This window comes from Rhyacophila brunnea, unplaced genomic scaffold (genome assembly GCF_057557595.1).
Source record: "Rhyacophila brunnea isolate RB1 unplaced genomic scaffold, BYU_Rbru_1.0 scaffold_8, whole genome shotgun sequence".
Lineage (NCBI taxonomy): Eukaryota > Metazoa > Arthropoda > Insecta > Trichoptera > Rhyacophilidae > Rhyacophila > Rhyacophila brunnea.
The window spans coordinates 611,143-633,354 of record NW_028233350.1 but is presented as its reverse complement, the minus strand read 5'-3'; the positions used below and the strand labels follow the sequence as shown (position 1 = coordinate 633,354).

Genomic DNA, 22,212 nt, shown 5'->3' with positions numbered 1-22,212 from the left:
TCAATAATTTTTAATTCAATTTTTTTATACAATAATTATTAATAATGTGGTATTCGCAAAAACACCACAAAATTTACGATCAGTTATCGGTGACCTTCTCTTGTGATTTTCTAAATATCATTTTCTTAAATCTTGTGAATAAAAAAAGTTTAAATTTAACGCACTTGAGTAAAAAAAATAAGTGAAAACCATAACACATTGGGTTTTTCCAGGTTAAAACACTTTTGAAATTTGCACTCTTCTTCTACACTGAGATAAAACCGATTTTATCCGTTTAAAGTTATATTGTCAAATAGTTAAGAAGGTGCCATATATTTTTTTTAAATTTTAATTAAGTATATATTTTCACCAACAATCTTCCTATACAATAAAATGAATCAATCGTCGGTATTGTGACCATACCGAAACTGCATTCGATATAAATAAAGGAGATTTCAAGTTGTACACATTTAAAAAAATTAATATTTTTTTTTTATTCAAATACATTACAACTACTTATTATAATAATATATTAACCCGTTTTTATTTACGAAACTATATTATTTTAATGATAATAACAATCATAAAATAAGAATAGAAAAATACCGTTGAATGAACGCACATTTCATAACGATTTTTATTACTTGTAAGTTTACATTTGAATTCAATTATTTTTTTAAATTTTTAATGATTTAAAATAAGTTTTGATTTAATCACGGTGGAAATTGTGTAATTTATATTAAATCGCATGCTTCCTTTTATATCGCTAGATAATAGCATAATACTTCTCTTTAAATCTCCGAATTAATATACCAAATTATAATTAAAAAGGTTTTTTTAAAATATAGGTAGGTACTTCACATGGAGACGGATAAATTAGAAAGTTACGGTTTCTATGTTAAGATATATATTTGCTAATTAATTTAGGAATATGTTAAATTAAGATAAATAAATATGCATTTTAATACAAAATATCATAATTAAGTCATCGTCTAGAAGAAGAATTGAAAAATGTGTTAATTTTATCAGTATCGTCAATTAATGATGATATTAAGTTGTGCCATTTATATTTAATTTATGGGAAGTATTTGTAGTCCGCCACTGATCTGTAGGAATACATTTATAACATAAAGAATAAACTTCTTACCGTGCCTTTGCATAGAAGTTTAAATTGAATTATCAATGGGAACGAATGCGATTTGTCAGGTGAGTCGGAAAATGGTGAAAGCTTACCAGTAAATCGAGCAAATTTTGTTCCCGTGGAAAAACGATTCGCTGATACCCCGGCAGCCTCTCGGATAGATTTTCTTCACTTCCGTTTCCCTCTAATTCACCGCCGCCATTCGTCGTCAATATTCTATAAAAAGTTCATAAAATTTACACTCCGAACTTTTCTCATTTGTTGTCTGGGAGCTTTCATACTTTATTCATTTTAAAAGAAGATAATAAGCTCAAGAAAAAAATATTTTTATAAATGATTTATATATTTTGTGGAAAGAATAGGTATATTAAAATAAATAATAACACGAATTCTAAAGAGCATACATATACCTACAGACTATTTTATTTGCTAACTATTCTTCTTTTTCTTCACAGAGATCTCATGACTCAGGATCGTGACCTGGACGATTTGACCATTTGGAAGCCTTCTCCACATGTTGCATCCACAATTCTTGGTATTCGGCATTTTTGTAGATCATGTACAAGTGAAAAACATAAAGATTTTCTTGATTCTGTCTGTCCACATAGAGAGAGCTCTTATGGAGCTCTGATAGAGGTTATTCTACCTACAGAATATAATAATATGTTTAAGACTATCTAGTGCTCGTCTCGCAAACTGAGGAGAGTCTGACTTGGAAATGGAGTAAAAACTTATTAATTATAATAAATTATCATATAAAAGTATTATAAGTAATCTATGATATGTTGTACATAGTAATTAAATAATATTTTGTAAGCTAAAATAACCGTATATAAATGCAGTTATATATTGTTTCTATTTTTTCTTGTTGTATATTCGGTATTGAAAAAATTGATTAGCATATTATGTAGGGATGTCATTAAAATACCGTTCGTCGCCTGTAATCATGTTAGTAATATTATTAGAAACCTTGGTCCACCCGTAAATAACCTCGGCTAACGTAGTTACGAGTATTATAATCAACTCACATGCATCATAGACTTATCATTTACCACCTATTAACATAATATGGAACAACCTAAAAAACACACTTATGTATTAGAAAAATAATTTAAACATATTTTTTGTACAGATTGAAACTTTTTTGTGCTTTATCAATTATTGAGGTATCGATGAAAATAAATGATAATGTATGGTTGCACCAAATTATGGTGGCCGTAATTCTTACTTCCCACCTCCCTCAAATCCCAGTATTATTGTCACAAAACCAAGTGACCGGCAGTCACGGGGCATGATAGACCGCGAGGCAAATCATATATGTTCGACCTTCGTTGCACTAAGCCTATTACGGTTTGAGTGAACGTAGCATCCATCAATCATACAACCTATCATCATCATTCATCAACCTCACATATCATCTATAAATAGTGTACCGTCAAGTGCCGCACACCGGGTAACCCACCGAACAATAACGCGCGAGTTATAGTGCAACCAGACCACGGAGCAAACATCAACATCATAAAAGGTCAGTTTCTCGCATCCTGTTAAATCACCCCCACCCCTAGATCCACCATTCACCATCACATTCAAATTATACAGTCCACTACAAAAAGCGCCATCAATGTATATTTATTTTTTCTTTTCATTTATAATATAATATGAATATCTTATATTCACATTTACCACATTAAAACTACAACTATTAAGCAATGTATATTTTACGTAAGATTTAATGGTTTTTATGAAATTAAATGTTAATATCTCAGCGTTGTTACAGCATCACCTTTAATTAATTCTATAAGCGCTTTAATTTTCAAACAGTAATGGCTTCTAGGGCACTTGTAAATAAAATAAATTTGGTCTACGCCAGTACGTAAGCACACACAAACGTATAAACATGGAACCGTAGAGGCACATCCCTTAGAATTATTGCTTTTATAAGCTGCTATAAACTGGTATTAGCTTTCCTTTACAATAATTAAGTGTGTTATATATGACGTCATAAAGATCTTTAGGTCTTTAATTATTAACATAATAACAGCTATTAATATAATATGTTATCAAAGTATTTATTTCATTAGTTGAAATAAAACTAAATGTACCTATATAACTTTTAATACAATATCACATACTTACTTAGTTTAATGTGAATCAATTATTAGTGCAGTGGTTAAAAATATTATTTCATTTCATTATGTATTTATACTGATTTCCTATGTTGAGCAATATTATGCAATAAAATTATTACTTTAAAATGTCAACGCTTGACGACTTCCAATGTCTAGGTCCATTACTGAATAATTTATTTATTTATTTAAAAAAGACACGTTGAGCACATAACACATTATTAATTCAAGACATTCACAACATGATAGTTAGAATAAAAGTACAAGTAAATCAACTAGAGAAAAAACAAGGTAGAGAAAAAAAAACAAAAAAAAATATTCAATGGAAAAAAAAAAAACAACAATAATTAAAAAAAATACAAATTAAACAATAACATAGAATTTAAAAAACAGAATACATAATGCATCGCTAAAAATGTCTACATCTGTAGGGAGTGCATTGACCAGCCGCACAGGCCTCGTTATTGGTGCCTGGTGAGCATGACATGAGGAAACAGCTTTCACCCAAAATAGGTCATGGCTGCGACCACGTATGTAATTGAATGGTGCATAAAAATTCAAAATTTCCAGAATATCGGGATTGGAAACTATACCACGTGAGAGCAGGGAAAATTCTTTATGACCAGAAGTGACCTACGAGCTTCAAGAGGCGAGCATGCCTTGAAGAAAGTTAGTCGGTTAGAAACTGTCAAGAGGAAAATAATTATATACACTAAAATAAAGATGTCGAAGATTTTTTTTGAACGCGCTCTAAAACAAATAACAATACTTAATATATATTTTGTAATTGTTTAGTTCGTATCGACGGCCCCAGGAAAAACCATGATAAGTCTAAAATCATAAATGTTCAGGAGAGCGAAAAAACTAAAATATTTACGCTATTAAATTCATCATATAAAATGAGTAAGTTTTTTCTTATCTTATTTAAGTAAATCAGATAGACCATTTTATGGTCTATATTCCTATCAAAATTTAATGGTGATTAATTAATTAACAGCTGAGATAATGTCCAAAAATCGTTTTTATTTGGAATAATATTACGCACTTTATATTTCGACTCGATTCAACATGCTTTTGCGCGGACGAAATAGATTACTGACTCCGCATAACACATTCATATTCTGAGATAGAAACCTTATTTTACGTCGCATTTTTCTTACTCTATACGATTTTATTAATTACAACTATAGTTATAACGCTCTTTTACGGAAAAATTGACATTGCGCAATATTTAACTCGAAATAGTACAGCGTGTCTATAAAATCTTAACAAGGGATATAGGGACATATTGATATATATATATATTTTTATACGGAGTTTTTATAATTTAAATGTATTTAAGTATGACTTTTTATGTTTTTTTGCAAAATATTATTGATATTTTTATAAATAATCAGAATATGTACATTACGAAATAATAAACATTCAGGAAAAATGTTTATAATGGAATAATAAAGAAGTTATGAAGAAATTAGTACATAACACTACATACTACACCATCAATAAAATATCTATTTTTTATACCTACTTCGTAATAAATTTTTCATTAAAAATATAGAATAGATAGAAAAAAACAATATAATGTTAATGGTCATGTATATCGCTAGAACAATTTTAATTTAATTAATATTCAGTACAATTATCGAAACCAGAGAGATAATATATTTCATTAAATAAATCATTGTAAGTTCGTTAATAGTTTACATAAAGGATATACTGAGTGAATTAAATTAGTAAATATCACTTTAGAACACACATAATTATTATTGTTCAATACAAAACTACAAAAATATTAAATAACTAGTGGAATATAATATTATACATAACAATTTGGCACAAATGTACCTACCAAAGCATCGAAATGTTGGAAAAAATATATTTAAGTAGGTTTATTAGTTTCAAAAATTTTAATACTAATAAACCTAAGGAAAGTGTTATTTATAACCTAATAATTATTATTTAAAGACAGCTGAATTCACTTTCGTTATCAAATGAGATCGCATTATTAAAATGTTCAGCAGAAGTTAAATTCATATAAAATTTATACTAGGCTTGTATTACATACACATTCTATAATCACGATTAGGTAATTACCTATCTAAAATAACATTGATACAACATTATGTAGTTCTTATGTAACACGAGTGATAAGTGATAACCTTTTCAGTACCTACCTTCTATTCTCTTTTTTCAATTCAATTTTTGCAACATAATATCTTTCTGTAGGTAATTGATCTTGTAAAATTGTAATTATAAGCTTATAAATATTTATCCAGTGATCATATTAACTATCGTTGTGTTTTTCTAATGTTTATTGTTTAATTACCGATTAGTAAACATAGATGGATGACATTTAATTGTCAACATAAATCATGAAACATCAGTATAAGTACGTCTTAATTAAGGTCAGTTATGTTAATTAATACGAGGTGTCATGATTGCATTAATATAATTGAAAAGTTAAAATAAGTATGTACCTCCCCAACATTGTAATATTTAGTTTAAAATTTAAATAATCGTGGTACGAATCTGCATTTTTCTAAACGGTTGGCTTTCAAGTAGTATTTTCTTTAAATGATACATTATGTTATCTAATCCAATCGATTACGTAGAGTTTTTTTATTTATCAACAAAACATCGTTTAATATTCGTTGTCATTCATATCACTTTATTTAACTTATTTTGATCGATCTAAAAATTGTATAACTCCGACCGATTTAACTTAGATAAAATAATAATTACTATTTTTGCTAGTTTTCATATTTTAAAACAATCATATTCAATAAATTAATACGAGGTATGTATATATGACAGTTGGTACTAGATTTTTCAAAACCAATTGATATTTTGTTATATATTTTACCTACCGGGGATACCACATGTTAATCCCATCTCATACATATTATTTACCTAGATTCTAGACAACAATAAATGATTCATAAACTGACTATTATATTACACGTTTTTCGGTAAAATTCTATTGAAAATAATAGATAAAATAAGTTTTCAAAAACCCGGCTAATCTTTTCTTTTAGGTGACCGACATGTAATAATAATTTATAATCCACAGAGCTCGTTTTCGAGAAATATTCAATGTACAAAGTAAAAATAATATATACCCTTTTATATTATTGCAAACATAAAATTAACACGTCGGACGTATTTAAGTTTTACAATGAGCTTAAGTTGGTCCCAATGTGTACAAATCAATTAGTAAGCCTTTCGGAAATTCTCACCATTTGTAATAATAAAAATGATTTTTTTCACTTTCTTAAGTCATAAATATTATTTCGTAATTAGTAAGAATTTTACTAAAAGAATAATAAAATAAACTCTCTTGTATTTGCTAGCTAGATAAGTCCTTTCTTTTAAATAATAAAATATTTTGTAATTTAAACATGAAAATACTGCATGGTTGTTATTATCTATCTACAAGACTAATTTAATAAAAATGTGTCATGCTGTACCGAAAACAAAATAATGTTTTGAAGTTAAAACATAAGATTTTAGGTATAAACATCGGCCTATAGCATCGTGGGTTCCGAGTTCGAATCATGGGTCTTAAAAATAGATACATATTGTTTTTCAATTTGTGCTTGGAGTATGTACCTCAGTGGCGAAGGGTGGAGTGGGTGGGTAACATATTATTAAAATATGTCGTTTTCTGCTGGGTATTTATTTAAATTAAATTTATTTATAATTTACATACTTTTTTTACTCATCTAAATAATTTAAACAGTGAATTATTATAATGATATATCCATATCGTTTTCTATTGGATATTTGTTTAATATCAAATAATATAACAATTTCAAACTTAAACATTACCTACAACATTGTTTTTTGGGTATCTAAGTAGAAGAGTTATTAACCGAAAATAGTCGAAGAAAGCTTGTGGAGGTCTTTATTTTGCGGTGGATTGAAATTGGCTGATGAATCAAAATTAATATTTAAACATTATTACTGTGTCCTAGTATAGTAAAAGTACCTACCTATATTAGTACAAAATAATTCTTTTCTATTTTGTTTGTTTTATATTCAATAATATAATATTTTGATAATAAAACACTAGTACTAGTGACTAGTGAGTAGCTTTTTAACTAAAACTGCATTTACCTACTGCAAATTCCAATATTTTCCGAAGATAAACCAATATATTTTTCGAAACTAATGTGATACGTCAATATAAACCATGCCGTATATTAGGATCTCCGTTAAAGACTGTTATAGCAAGTATAACAACCTTCTTACTCGTAAAATAAAACGCAGTACACTTTTTTTATTGATATATGACTATACTCCTCGGATATTTATGTGAACACAAATTTGGTCGATGCGATATGTAGATATAGAGCACCATTGTCGAAAACCTAACTTTGTCAATTTTTATGCTAGAGACCTGAAATTTTTACAGGACATGCACAAAAAATATGATATTATAAAAAGCTAATAAAACTTAAAACGCTATTTTCAGACTTATCATGGTTTTTCTAGGGCACGTCGGTATATTAAATTTATACGAAAATTATTTTTTTGCATATTGTGTAAAATATACACAACCTGAAGATCCAGTAAAGAGAAACCCAAGTTGTTACAACCAATTTCTATTAAATAGTACAAACTATCTGCAATTAGGTACCCTTAAAATTTAATTTTCCTTAAGTTCCTTAAGTTCGTTCAGTTGAGAGTATTAACGTATTATATTTGAAGAACTAAGGGTTGAGGGAAGATAAATGAATAAGTGGAGTAAATCAATTTATAGTCAAATATGCGATTTTAACATAACTATCTTCAATATTTCTGCTTTAACGTATTGTTTTAATAATAATATAGGTAATAGTTTATTATTATTATTATTATTATATATTAGATATACAATTAAATCGGTATATTAGATAATGGTTATAAATCCAAGTTTTCGTTGTCAATTCTATAAAACTTGAGTTATTTGTGTTGACAACGGTTTTAGGCTATAATCCCATCCTTAGAACGGTCTACGATACCTAAATAAAATTCTAAAATAACTGACTATTGTAGTATATTAACGATTCTTTAAAATATTTGTATTTTTATTAATCATTTTAGTGTTTGAAGGATGACAAGAAGAGCAAACACATATTTAGATAGGTACATTGCTACAATTACATTGGACTTTTGTAAAAGTCCATGTAGTGTAATCGGTTATAACTTTTAATACTCAGCAGTTTATTTCTTAATAAAATCAAGATATGAGAATATAATCTTCTTTATTGAACATACGTAATTTGAAAACACCTCAGATATATTATACCCACTAGAAAATCTTTGAAAAAAATACACCCCCTGATAGAACTCAAGCCCGTATTTACTGGATTCGCGACAATGTGATTTACCAACTGAGCTACGTGCGTGCTATCTAATTACGACTAAATTAACTAGTAGTTTTATTTTTATCTTGAAATGCTTAATAAAATGCGTTATTTTTTCCAATTAGATTTTGTGTTTTAAATTAAGGTATCTATTACCTATCTCAATCGCTAATCGGCGTCAAGATATCTCCATACTCTACTTTTAACGTGGTAACTGATATTAAATACAAGGTGTGCGAGACTGGTCAATGCGCTCACAAAATACATTTTCTGTGATGCACTGTGTATTTTTTATATATATTATTATATCAGCTTATTGTATAACATTGTTTACGTTTTATTTTTTCTCTTGTGAGGTTATTTACGATATATTAGAAAGGTATGTAGTTTACTTGTTTGAAAAGAATCAGTTTTTTTTAATTTAAATCTCATGTCATGAACTGTAATGTCAAAAATATATATTTTTTTAATAAATAAATCATGATTTACTTATGTGTGGCTTGTACTTATTTAACCATTAATACAGCAATTATATAATTTCCTATTTTTTCAAATTAAAGCTACGGCAAATAAATTCCTAATTTAACAATGTAGTTAACTACGTGATATAATCTACTTCAATGCGAAGAGATTGTTTTGTTTCGCAGCGCTTAATTATCAGACTGATGCTAGACAGGTAACTCTTAATTGAATACAAGCTAAGCATGATCGGCCTGATATAACCGGAACAGCTCATATATGCGAGCTTAAATCCTCTGAATGCCTATCGAAGTTTGAAGTGGATGGAAATCGATATTACTCTCAACCCTCATCTCATCGAATTTACCACTGAAGCATTGCAGCTTCAAACAAACCGAAGATGAGGGCGTTTGTAAATACTCATCAGATGGTGGTTACTTACTTTCAAGATCACACAGATCCAATCAACTTAACTAAATATCGCATAGGCGAGTGCTTCAACTAAATGTAAGTTATTTCTCATTCGTTTTACTAAAATTACTGACTGCATTTTTAATGAAGATTGATATTTTATACATATTATAATATCTAATACCTAGAATAAAGAGCAGAATTGCAGATCAGAAGGGACGGATGATAGAAAATATTCAGACGACGTTATAAAATCTCGAAATAAAAACAATCATTTTTGGTATCATCATCATCAGCCTGAATCTATCCACTGCTGGGTGAAGGCCTCTTCAAGCTGATTCCACTTCTCTCGGTCCTGTGCGTTGCGTTGCCACGTACTTCTACAGAACTTTATCATTTCATCGATCTAGCGGCCTCTAGGTCTACCTTGCGGAGGTTTTGTACCTCTTGGGTAACACTGGATGACTAGATTTGTCCAACGATTGTCCCTTCTTCGAGCTATGTGTCCAGCCCATTTCCATTTGTGACCTTTAACGAACTCTATTACATCGCATACCCTTGTCTGTTTCCTTGCTTTTGGCCGCATGAATAGAATAAAGTAAATGTAAAATTAGCACGGGGTTTTTAAGGAGCTATAGCGGCCATTTTTTCTAATTTCCACTAAAATTTACATTTCTGTGTTCCTTAGTGCTTGGAAAATCATCATGGAAAGATACACAGTTGTACAGCGTACCAATACAAATTGTTAAAGTTTACTATAATAATAATGAATCGATTCGAGCTACATTTCGGGCATCACGTGAAATTTATGGTCAAAATAATCGACCTACAGAGCTTACTAGTCGTGATTAAATCGAAGTCAAAAGATTTTCAGAATCCACCTCGCCATAAACGTAAATGTACCTATTGCTGAAAATATCGATGTTGTGAATCAAAATGTGGGTAAAAATTCAGAACAATCAATAAAATTACACATCGTTCTCAAGAACTTGGACTTTATTATGACACTACATGGAATATTCTTTATAAAGATTTGTGTTTAAAGGCGTATACAACATAATTAAAACAAAACTTAACCCGAATGATCATTTGGTGCGTCGAAATTTTGCTGATTAGGCTTTGGAGCAACTTGAAACAGACCCATTATTTTCATGAAAAATTCATTTTCAACGATGAAGCCCATTTTTGGTTAAATGGCTTCGTAAATAAGCACAATTGTCGTATTTGGAGTACCGTAATGAAAACCAGTGATGTACCGTAGGGGTAGGCAGATTGAGCATCGCTTGGGGACGGCAGTTACCCAAAGGGCGACTAATCAAGGAGAATCATTAGGTATATACCTATAGAAATATCTACCTAAACTTAGTAATAATGGAAACATCTTTACATTAAAAAAATCAGCTCACTGGTTGGAAACAAAATGTATTAATTACTATAAAAGTTTTAACAAGACTTTATTTTTTTTGTTGGGTTCGCGATGTCTACTTTACTTCCGTTGTCCTTGGACGTCAAGTTCTTGGTGAACAGCAATGACACGTGCAGATTTGCGAATTATATTTGAATTATAGGTTGGTACATACTAGGTACTTACCTAATTTAAATTTTATCGAAATATGTTTGCCGTCACTCGCGAGTTTTGGAAGTTGTCAGGTGTATTTTAAAATGTGCCTATCTGAAACAGTAGACTCGTAATATTGAAATCGTCTATTGAAGCAGATATGGGATTTAATTTAAATTTAGTGGTATATATCTTGTTAGTAATGTATCCATACAACACATTTCTTAGATATTGGATTCATGAAAGGATGATAAAAGGTACTGTACAAAAAAAATTTGGCGGCATTTTGGCACTGCCTAGGCGCGGCATTTTGTGTAGGGACGTCACTGATGAAAACCCACATGCTATTCTTCAAAAATCTTTACATCCATAAGAAAGAGTTTCGTGTAGTTTATAGGAACCATATATCTGGACGATATATGGTTCCAACAACGATAGTTAAATTAAATATATATATATATCTCTATATATATAAAAATCTCGTGTCACGATGTTTGTGGTCGAACTCCTCCGAAATGGCTCGACCGATTTTTATGAATTTTTTTATGTATATTCTGTAGGTATGAGAATAGGTCAACAAGTATATTTCATACCGCTAGGTGACTAGGGTATCTCTATCCAGAAAAATTTTCTTTTATTTTTTTTGTATTTTTTTTATTATTTGGCATAAAAAAATACTTATAACCTCAAATTTTCACCTTCCTACCTCCACTCTCCCATTTTTTAATCGCGATTTTATTATTTTTGTATGAACAAATTTAACCGTCGTTCGTATTTCAAACAGAACGAAATTATTTATGTTGTTGAATGACAGATGGCGCTATGTCCGAGAAAAATTCAAGAGAAGCGTCGCGTCATTTTGACATTTCATTCGGCATATCACAACGCAGGCCGTCGAACGAATAAAGCAACAAACATGCTAAGACGGTCAAATTATCTATTACACGAAACGGAGCGAAAATTTTACCGATTTCACGAATAGGAACGGCGCTCTGGTGCGTTCCGGTTCATTTCGAGCCCTGACTAGAAATAATTTATGTGGCAGAACAACGTTTGCCGGGTCAGCTAGTATATATATATTATTTGATGACCCTATATAATGATGTGTTATATCATAACTGTATTGGAAATGCCTGAATTAGATGCTCTATTTGATTGATCGAATAGAAACCGTAGAAATGTATACAGGTCGCATTCTTGATATGTTGATCCCTAATATAAATTAACACGATCCTTGCTATAATTCGGAAGCAATAGTCAAGAGTAATTATTAATATCTACAGTCGCTTTTCTTGAATAGACGAAACGTCCATGTATATAATAAATATTATAATATATATCTCTACAAAATGTGTAGGTACATAAAGAACTAACTTTAGTTAGTGTAGATCAGTGGTATACAAACTCAAAAAGGATGTGAGCTACTTTCAGAAATTGAAATTCATTGTCTGGTGAGCTTCTTATGCATATTCTTTCTTTATAATTTTTTATCATCGTCCTTTATCGTACCATACATAATATTATTATATAACTTAAAATAAATTAGGACATCGGACTTCCAATAAAACATAAAATGCGCACTTTACTTATTTATTTGTGAACAAAATAATAATTGAAAAATATCTTGAAATAAAGGTGAGTAAAAGTAAAAATAATTAGTGAAAAGAATGGCATTCACTTCTCGGTGAGTACCTTGTCACTCCCATCCGAATGCAATTATCAAGATGTACATATTATGTGAGTCTGTTTCTACTTTTAACCACCTTCATAGTGGAAAACGTTGATTCACATGAGTAGGTATAACAAAACAAATGCCTTTATTTCATTTCGGACTCCAATAATAAAATTTGAGAGGAAAATTTATAAATATGATAAAATATCTTACGCGAGCTACCTGTAGCTTGCGAGCGATCGTTTGGCGATCACTGGTGTAGATCAATGAATGTATATATTACTGCTATAAAACTAACACTTACTGTTTACATTGATGTACCTTCATATCGATTTTAATAAATGGTTAAAGGAATTATTCTAAGCACCTATATAATTATAAGCCATGGGAAAACGACGCTGCGTCATGTACTTTTATACGGCCTGTATGATGTTTATTACATTATTATGTTTATTACATTATTATGTTTATTAATGTGCAAAAAAAAATGTTAGTAATACCAGAATAATTATAAAATGTATTATAAGTGCCTTTTAAATATTAATCCACCATAAAACATGTATTTAAATATATAAAATTATTGGACAATCACTTACCTGTGTGAGTTTTTTATGATATCTGTACATTTTTTGTGACATACCTATCATATTTACGAGTATGTTACTCTCATGATATTTAAAATATTCTTAACATATTACGGCTAAACAAATCGACCAGGGTATAATATTAACCTAATATTAAAATTATTCCCGTGTCATTAATGGCATTGGTTCTACTTTTAAAGAAAATATGAAATATTTCAGATTTCTAAAAACTTTATCTTGGCCACAACCATTATTAAAAGCACGAAAAACTGTGGTAGGTCATGGTTCTTTCTAGCAACTCTCTCCACCTTCCCGTTTTCCAGTTCGGTACCCAACGTATGCGCCAATTATTATTGTAGCTCCATCTAGTTAGAAAAAATTGGACCTGCCATTTCTTCTGTGGTTTTAATAATTCGTCCATAATACTTTCTTCACATTATCTTCCACACGCTACAAATGACATGACCAGCGCAGTCTCGTAATCTTAATTAATTAAAAAATGCTTCAAAAATGTATGACGTCAGTTCATATTGCTAATAATTTGAAACAAACTGAAACTTGCGTAATTACAATATTAATACTATCGACCGTTGATGGAATTTGAATTTAAATTCTAATTGATTAAAGTTTTGTACTATTCCATTTAAGTCGTTTTTTGCGACCCGGGTTTCGCCTTTCGGCATCTTCAGGCGCTGTGTATGTATGTAGGCGTTGGGTTTTGACGATTTATTATAACATGCTTATCGGGTCTATTATTATGAATAAGATAGGGATTTTTTTACTAACATTTCAACTATTCATAATTTGTTTGTTATATTTTTTATTGTGACCCTTGACTTGATAGGTAGGTAATGGAGTTTTCATCTACTTTATTGTATTGATTTATTATATAAGTAATTAGAGTTAAGAGTGTTCGTTGTCAGTGTGTGTTTGCCTTTGGTGAGTATAGACAGCGCCTAAAGATGCCAAAAGGCGAAACCCTGATCGCAAAAACGACTCAAATATACAAAACACAAATCCATTCGAATTTACATAATTACATTTTACGCTTGTCCTTATTAATGTATTCATTGTACTATACGTCAGAAAGTTTGGTCATATAATAATATGTGAAAGTTTTTACCTAAACACTTCCGAAGCCTCGGGTGAGAGGGAGCTCGGCGAGTCGTAGGATGCGGGGGTGGCGGAAGCGGAATCCGAGAGGGGGGTGGCGTAGGAGACCGGCGACGGGGACGCCGACGCCGATGCGGGGACGTCGCTGGTCGCCCCTCCGCGGGGGGGCATCGCTCAGCCGTCACTGGAAAAGTAAAGCAACGTCTCTTTTGATGTGTCTGTTAACTGAAAACTTCCAAAAATAATTGTTTGATCAAAACGCTATGTAAAAGCTGCTGCTTGTCATTTTGAATCACGAGTCACACATCAAAATTAAACGCATATCTTTTGAGTGACTAACAAGCATTCCTTGTAAAACAACCTACACCCCGTGAAACACTATATACTCCGCAAATGGTAGTATATTTTATTAAAAGATGATCAAGTTCAATTATTTTTATTTGCAATAATTTATGTTATAAAGTAGGTACATACAAGTTTAACTATTTTTTATTCAAGTCTGGATATATTCTCAAATCCAATAATTTAATTTTTTATATTGAAAATACTCCAAAATATACTTATAATAAAAGTCCTAGAAAAGTATTGTACCAAATAGAATTCGAACACGCGGATATCGTTTTGAATGACGGATTCAAATTCTAGGTCTGGCAACAATATATTATATCCAATATGACGTGTTTAATCTGGAGCAAGGACCCATTATATTGGACAAAATCATCAAACCATTCCTCGTAAAAAAATAACACATACTATAATATAACACCTTCTCTACCGTTGTGACAGGTTATTTTGAGAGAAAGAACAGACTATTATTTCGACACCTCCTACGTAGAGTATTGTAACTTCAAAATCGCAACTTTACAGGAGAGCGGTTTAAAGATACAAAAGCTTGGTGTAAGTCGACCTTTTGAATGTTTTGCACCAAATTTGGGATGTCAATTGTAAATTATAAATAGATTTGTTTTGCATTAAAGGATATCTAATATTTTCTGTGGTTAATCAGAAAATGCAGTTACAACATTATAGTGCGGAAAAGAATTTGTTTGAAATATTGTATAAACCACATACAATAGTTTACGGCGGAACCTCTTACATGCATTTAGTTGTATGTGATACTTATCATAATTTACGTCGTCATGGTTTTGGTGAAATATATTGTATATGTTAGATACAATCCTTCACCTAGGATTTTTTGCGTATTTAAAATCATAATTCGGTAATAACAATAATTAAAAGTTATGGTATGGGTCGTCAGATAGGTAGGTTGGAAAAAATACTCTATATAAAATTGCTTTTATTGTCATTTAATAAAACATTACATAAATTTAAGACTCTCATGACATGATAAAAATTAAACATACAGAAAAAAACAGAGAAGAAATAATTTCAATCAAAAATCCAATTCAAGAAAGTATGTAAATATTGAAATAAAATTAAAAGCAAAAAAGAAAAATTACAATCACTTTAAACCAACGTTTTTGGTTAAATAATATATCAAATATCAAAGGAAAATCAAACAAGAGAATAACAATGGGTGATTAAGTGGAAGGGTGCACTTCAGGTTAAAATATAAGTGAAACTGAAAAAGAAATCATTTTGCAACTATATTTTTAGTTTGGAATTAATTTTCAATTATATGATGCGAAAAAAGAAGCATGCACAATTTAAAACATATAACTGAAAAGAGATTTTTTAAACTGACATATTAATTATTAAGCTGATTCCTCAGAAACTGCTGGTGGAATTTCAGTGGTAGGTATTAACAGGTATAAAATTACTGAAAAACTCAACATAACGCTCAGGAATGATTCCATTGTTGCACATATGCAGTAAATCATCTGTCTTAGCTTTTGGAATTGGCAATATTTGTGAATAAAGAACCTTTACCGAAAATGAAGTTTCTCGTTGCGTGTGCTATGTGTTACTTTTCATGACCATGGTCGAGTAGACAGTGCTGGACAAGTCGCACTTGTAATTAATCTTAAACGGATCATTGTGATTTATATTAATTTGTATTAGTCCATATATGATAATTTAATAGAGCTCTGAAATCAAACATGCTATGTGATTGATCTCTACCACAACCTCAGGTTTTCCTTCTTGTTTTGTCCATCCAACTAAACAGTACCATTCTGGAGGTGCAAAAATTTGTTTGTTTGTCGAATATCTTTCAATCAGGGCTTGAACGCAGTCCTCTTCATTTTGCGTACGTCCCCTTTCCAAAAATGTGTGCTTTACATTAACATTGTATTTATGGACCAAATACAGTCATGTTAAAGTCATAAACAATGCGATTTCTGTTCTGGCCTATATTGTTAGAGCAAAACCTGAATTCTTTTGCTTATAGAACACAATAAGTAAGCAACTTGAGTCCTCATTTGCACCTCGTTTGCCTTCAGCTTCCTGCTATATGTATCATGTAGCTACCTTTTGTGTAAATTGAAAAACTGTGAAATTTTAAACTGATAATTTACGTTTATAATAAAATGTACTTACTCAAATTTCCGTGAAGGGCATTCAAAATTTTTTGGAAGTCAAAATTCGCAGATACAATTTTGCCGTGTAATGATTGAACATCATGTTTATCAAATAATCTTAACTGACGACCAAGGTTCTTGCCATAAACTGGTAGTTGCTCCGTGGATGCTACTCGGACTTGTAAGTTTTTGAAAATGTGACATTGGACACACTGGTCCTTTTTAGGGACATAGTGACACAACACAATTTAAAATAAAATTGATATTGCCTTTCTGTTTGAGCTTTATGTGTGTATATTATGGGTTCATATCATTCATTATATAGTTTAAATAAATGGGTAAAATCCAGGTCACCATCTAAGTAAACTTTGCTTGATCGCTGTCGAACATAATCTGATTCGACCGGTTGGATGGACTTAACATGGTCGGAAACACTGGTATTCATATCATCAGTTAATACAACATTGCAATTTTTGTGTCGACTTCGTTGATCAGGTGTTAAAACGGCAGTTTCATTATCCACCTTGTCCAAAGCTGTGAATACGAATTGGTCACAAATAGAGAATGTAGCTAGAAACTTTTTTTACAGACCTTCCATGTTATTTTCATTTTGATATTTCGTCAGATGATATTTAATGGTAAAATTTCGCCACGACTGAGTTTCAGTAAAAACTCTGCGTTGCTTTTCATTTATCGCTAATTTAGCAACATATTACCACTTTTATTTCGATCACCCGAAACCTTAGCCATTATAATTGAGGTTTTTAAAAAAAAATGATTATAAAGCATTATAAATCTCATAGTTTCTGATAACAGTACCTCTTGAGGTGATTTTTCACAAAACTAGCTCTATATTTTATAATATATCCAATTAATTTTACTGTTAATCTTTTCGAGAGAATGTAGTCTGTTTGTATCAGCAACGCAGTCACTAGTCTCATCATCGTCACAAATAATGTCTAAAAGTTCCATTATCATATTTTAATCAGCACCTGAAGGCAGTGATGACTCTGTAAAAAGCAAAACAACTAAATAAACATGAATTTATAAAAGTTATCACGCGTATAATATTGCAACTAAAATTGTATGTCGCCGTATAATATGATAAGTACTACATACAATATATTTTACTAAAATAAGCACGACGTAAATTATTATAAGTGATAGATACAATATTTTTTTTCAGTTTTTTCCGACGTAAAATATGGTAAATATTACATACAATAATAGTTACACGCAAAGAAACGACGTAAACAATGGTAAGTATAACTTACGATACTTTTTGTTGTCGTACGAGAAAAAGATTAAAAATATTAACTTACCTTGAATCCTAAAGTCACAGTTTCCCTGGGTAGAATTTATTTCGTCCATTGTTGTTTTACTATTATTATCCGTTTCTATAATATTATACGCTGTACTATTAATTGTCCCATCTGGCCTAATCACACATTTTTGTGCACGCATAGATTTTCTATCAATTTTTGTATTCTTGACACTAAAGTCCTGTAGGGGCGAATATATTGCGCAATATTTGTTGACATTGTCTAGATCTCTTCATTATGGTATTTAATATTTACCAAACCATACAAAAATACAATATAACCGAAAGTTCACAGTGGTAGCGGTGTGTCACCTCCCGTCCGAAGTGAAGTATCGTAATTAGCAGTAACAATACACCCGCGCGGCAAGATCTCCGCGCGTTTCCCGCGTATAGTATTGCCAAATACGTTACCATACTTCACGTCGGAAAAATTTCAAGAAATTTGAGATACAATAATATGCAATGCTTGAAAATCGCACTTATAATACGAATTTTGAAATTCTGTAAATGGCATCATATGTAATACATACTATGGATACGAAAAATGAAAAAAAGTGAAAAACGTCATTTTGTTAGTTACAATATTATACGTAGGAGGTGTCGATTTGTTTGTAATTATAAAAGAATTAATTGTACGCAAATCTTTGAACAAAACATTAATTTAACACTACTTCACGTGTTGGTAATTGAAATAAAATTAAAAATTATCGTTGATTATGTTCATTATTTTAGTGCTGATATAAATATTTACAAGAATGCTTTCTTTTTCGAAGCATAGTTCAATAATGTGATTGTAATTCTACAATTGAAATTAAACGTGTGAAAAAAAATATCACAGATTTGCGTCTGGCGTTTATGCTTCACTAGTAAAAATGAGAGAAAATTTGATTCTATACTCAAAGGTGAATAATAACATAAGTAATATTGCATTCATGTAGGTATGTAATATCGATCTAATATTTCTATTTAGTGGATCAGAAAACGAAATAGCTAAAGCAATAGAAAAATATTATTAATATTACAGACGATTTTGCTTTTATTTCATCGATATTTTAAAGTAAGCTTTAAATATTTTGTTTTCGATGGCCTTAAAAAAACATCTGAATGAGGGATAAATAAAAAATATATATAAAAAAGATACTTATTTCAGTGACATAATGTCATATAAATATATTAGCGCCCGAATACGTGCATGGAATTACTGGCAGCAATAGTGTGTGTTTTAAACTGTCGTGACAATAACTGTTTACACGTCAAAGTGCTGACTGCCTCTCCAATCTCATTCGAGTAAGCGAGATGCGATGTTATCATTTTATGGTACTATTTGACAGGTCGTAAAAATCGGTTAACCTCAAAATGAGTCTCTCCGTGGTGTAGTTCGTTTTTTCGCCTGTAGGTTCATCACTATCGTTATACTGCGCAGGCAGACTGTCGCATAAAAATTCAGAAGCTTCCGAACTTTTTGGATTTATGCATGCAATCTGGCAACTGCAGGATATTACATGTTTGCACGTATATTTTCTTGTTGGAGCCGCGATAATACGTACTGTCAGCGGTAAATCAATGCACGTGTAAACGGGGTATATTTTGAAAGAATCATATTTTATTTACCAGAGTTAGACATATAGAGTTAAGAAAAATGGTGTCTCGAAATCTTGCGACTTTTTGTGTTGTAGTCATGTTTCCACTTGAAGAAATAAGTGTTTTGTAAAGATATTTTTGAAGAGATTGATTTAATTGATATATATATATAGAAGAAACATATATGTTTTAGAGCCGTTAAAAGAAACCACAGTGGCAACTTATTTCAATGATGGATTTTTTATAATATATAAAATCCAAATTACCATCTATCATAAGCGCCAATTTTATTCATTGTATTTGTAGCAGGTAGTTAATGTCCATGGTTTATCATTACGCAGCAGTAGATGGTGTTTACCCTTAAAGAATGAGTGGGTAGTTAGGGTGACCTTAGAACACCAAAACCAATAAACAATTTGGAAAATGAGACTCGATTTTTCCGAGCACGCGAGGCTTTGTTTTTATATGTCAAAATGCTGACGAGCATCGTGATTATGGATACAAAACATGACGATGTTTACATTGTAATTACTATACGTCAAAATCAATCATAAAAAACGTTCAACTCGTATACAGATTTACATGAAATTTACGGAATATTGACTGATTTTCTAGGAACAATTATTTATACCTACTTAACGTTTTATAGGTGGAACGCAAGAGGGACAGGGCTGCCATAACGGATGCTGAATTATTAATTAACTGATTAAGTTTGGCGGATGTAGGTACCTACGTGGTAGCGAACTTTACAAATTAAAATAATTACAAGATAAAAAGAACTTTTTATATACTACGTTTTTAAATTTTCTATTGAATCATATAAACTTGACAATTCTATGTATTAATAATTAAGGACAAATAAGGCAATTGTAAACAAATCATTTTTTTGCTATTTTGCAACAAATAATTATAGAATACTGAAATGTCATTTTGATTTCCATATTAACGCACGTATATATTAATAATTTAGTTGCTAGGACCCCAGACCCCTAGCAACCGATAATGGTGTCGAAATAACTTTTCATACAAAACAGAATTAACTGAAAATGAATTCAATTCTACTTCAAGATGGCTAAAAGTATTAAAAGAATGTATTGGCATCGTGTTCTGATATATTATAAAAGTTCAAAATGTCTAGCTAGCCGGGAAGTTAGTTAAAAATCGATTGCAAGATTTGTACTGGATAAACAACCACTGGACAAACAAGAATACGAGCTAAGAAAAACGTGGTAAAATCAAGACGTTTGCAACATGACGATAATGAAAAATGGAGAAATAGTTTTAAATATTAGAAAAACAATATAAAAAAGTACAAAGAATAGATTCAAATCTACTTCGTACTAAGTAGACACTATTTTAAGAATTTATAAAACAACGTTCACACGAAAAAATCCTCACGTAAGTGGAATACATCAATATCCGAAGATTCGATTTAATTGAGCAAAGTTATTGCCCACCCAATTGGCATTACCAATAGCAGATTATTGTAGTAGAGAATACGTTTTATAACTTTGCACCTTTTTGCACTCTTTGCTATACTGGTAGGCCTCTTTGCCTGATTACCTCGCATAAAATTAGATCAAATGATATGCACTTGTATTAACATATGCAGTAGTAAATAAATATGTAGATAATATATGTAAATAAATATTTTTAGAATATATTACATTATATTCATCTTAGAGCCGGAGTGCAAAGTTATGAAGCATATACTCTACTGCACCTTGAGAAAACAAACAACTGATGTTTCCAATTTCTAAGATAGGTGGATTAAGGACTACCAATAATGGCAGAATTTACATTGTACGTATTTATTATTACATTTTGTATAAGTCGAAAAAAGTATGTAGTCAAATATAGAGATCTCTTGTGAGTTTGTCAGCATGCGGAAGAGAAAGTCAGTCGCATAAAGCCACAGATAGTATGCACACAGCCTCAAATAAAGAAGTCTCAAGATTATTTCCTGAATCTTTTCTACCATGATGCCATACTTCAACTGATACGGTTCCCAAACAATAGACCCACTCTCAAGCCTGCTTCTACCTAAGAAATTATAAGTGAAGTAGACGGCGAGGACTTTCAGTTGTACATCGTTTTCGACTAATAATTAATAATTGTTGTAAGTGTTGTGACACCGTCACATATATCTATGAAATATATTAAAATTAACTGTTTTATGGTATTATAGGTGCCTAAATAAATAAAATCCATATTATGAGAATTAGTGAGTAAAATTGAGAATTTCTTCAGAATTAGTGTAATAAATGATAATATATAATTATTCAAATATCAACTGTAATTTCTTTAAATATTTATAAAACTAATGCAGAGACCAGCCTAGCTCTAGCACCACATTTGACATGTGGTGCTAGAGGCGAATTATGAGATTGTCGTGATTGGACAAATGAATAACGGATTCCCAGTGAACTAGATTTCAAA

General features: G+C 30.7%; 1 protein-coding gene across 1 annotated transcript in view; it reads right to left on the bottom strand.

Annotated features, from left to right (window-relative positions):
- LOC147063803 (uncharacterized) overlaps positions 1-14,562 on the bottom strand; it is a 36,952-nt gene extending 22,390 nt beyond the window's left edge. Inside the window, exons 1-2 of the mRNA XM_085959070.1 lie at positions 14,402-14,562; positions 1,213-1,336 (exon numbers count right to left, since the gene is read on the bottom strand). Of these exons, the coding sequence (XP_085815196.1) occupies positions 1,213-1,336; positions 14,402-14,562 (285 nt within the window). The remainder of the gene's footprint in view (positions 1-1,212; positions 1,337-14,401) is intronic.
- Between the last annotated feature and the right edge of the window lie 7,650 nt (positions 14,563-22,212).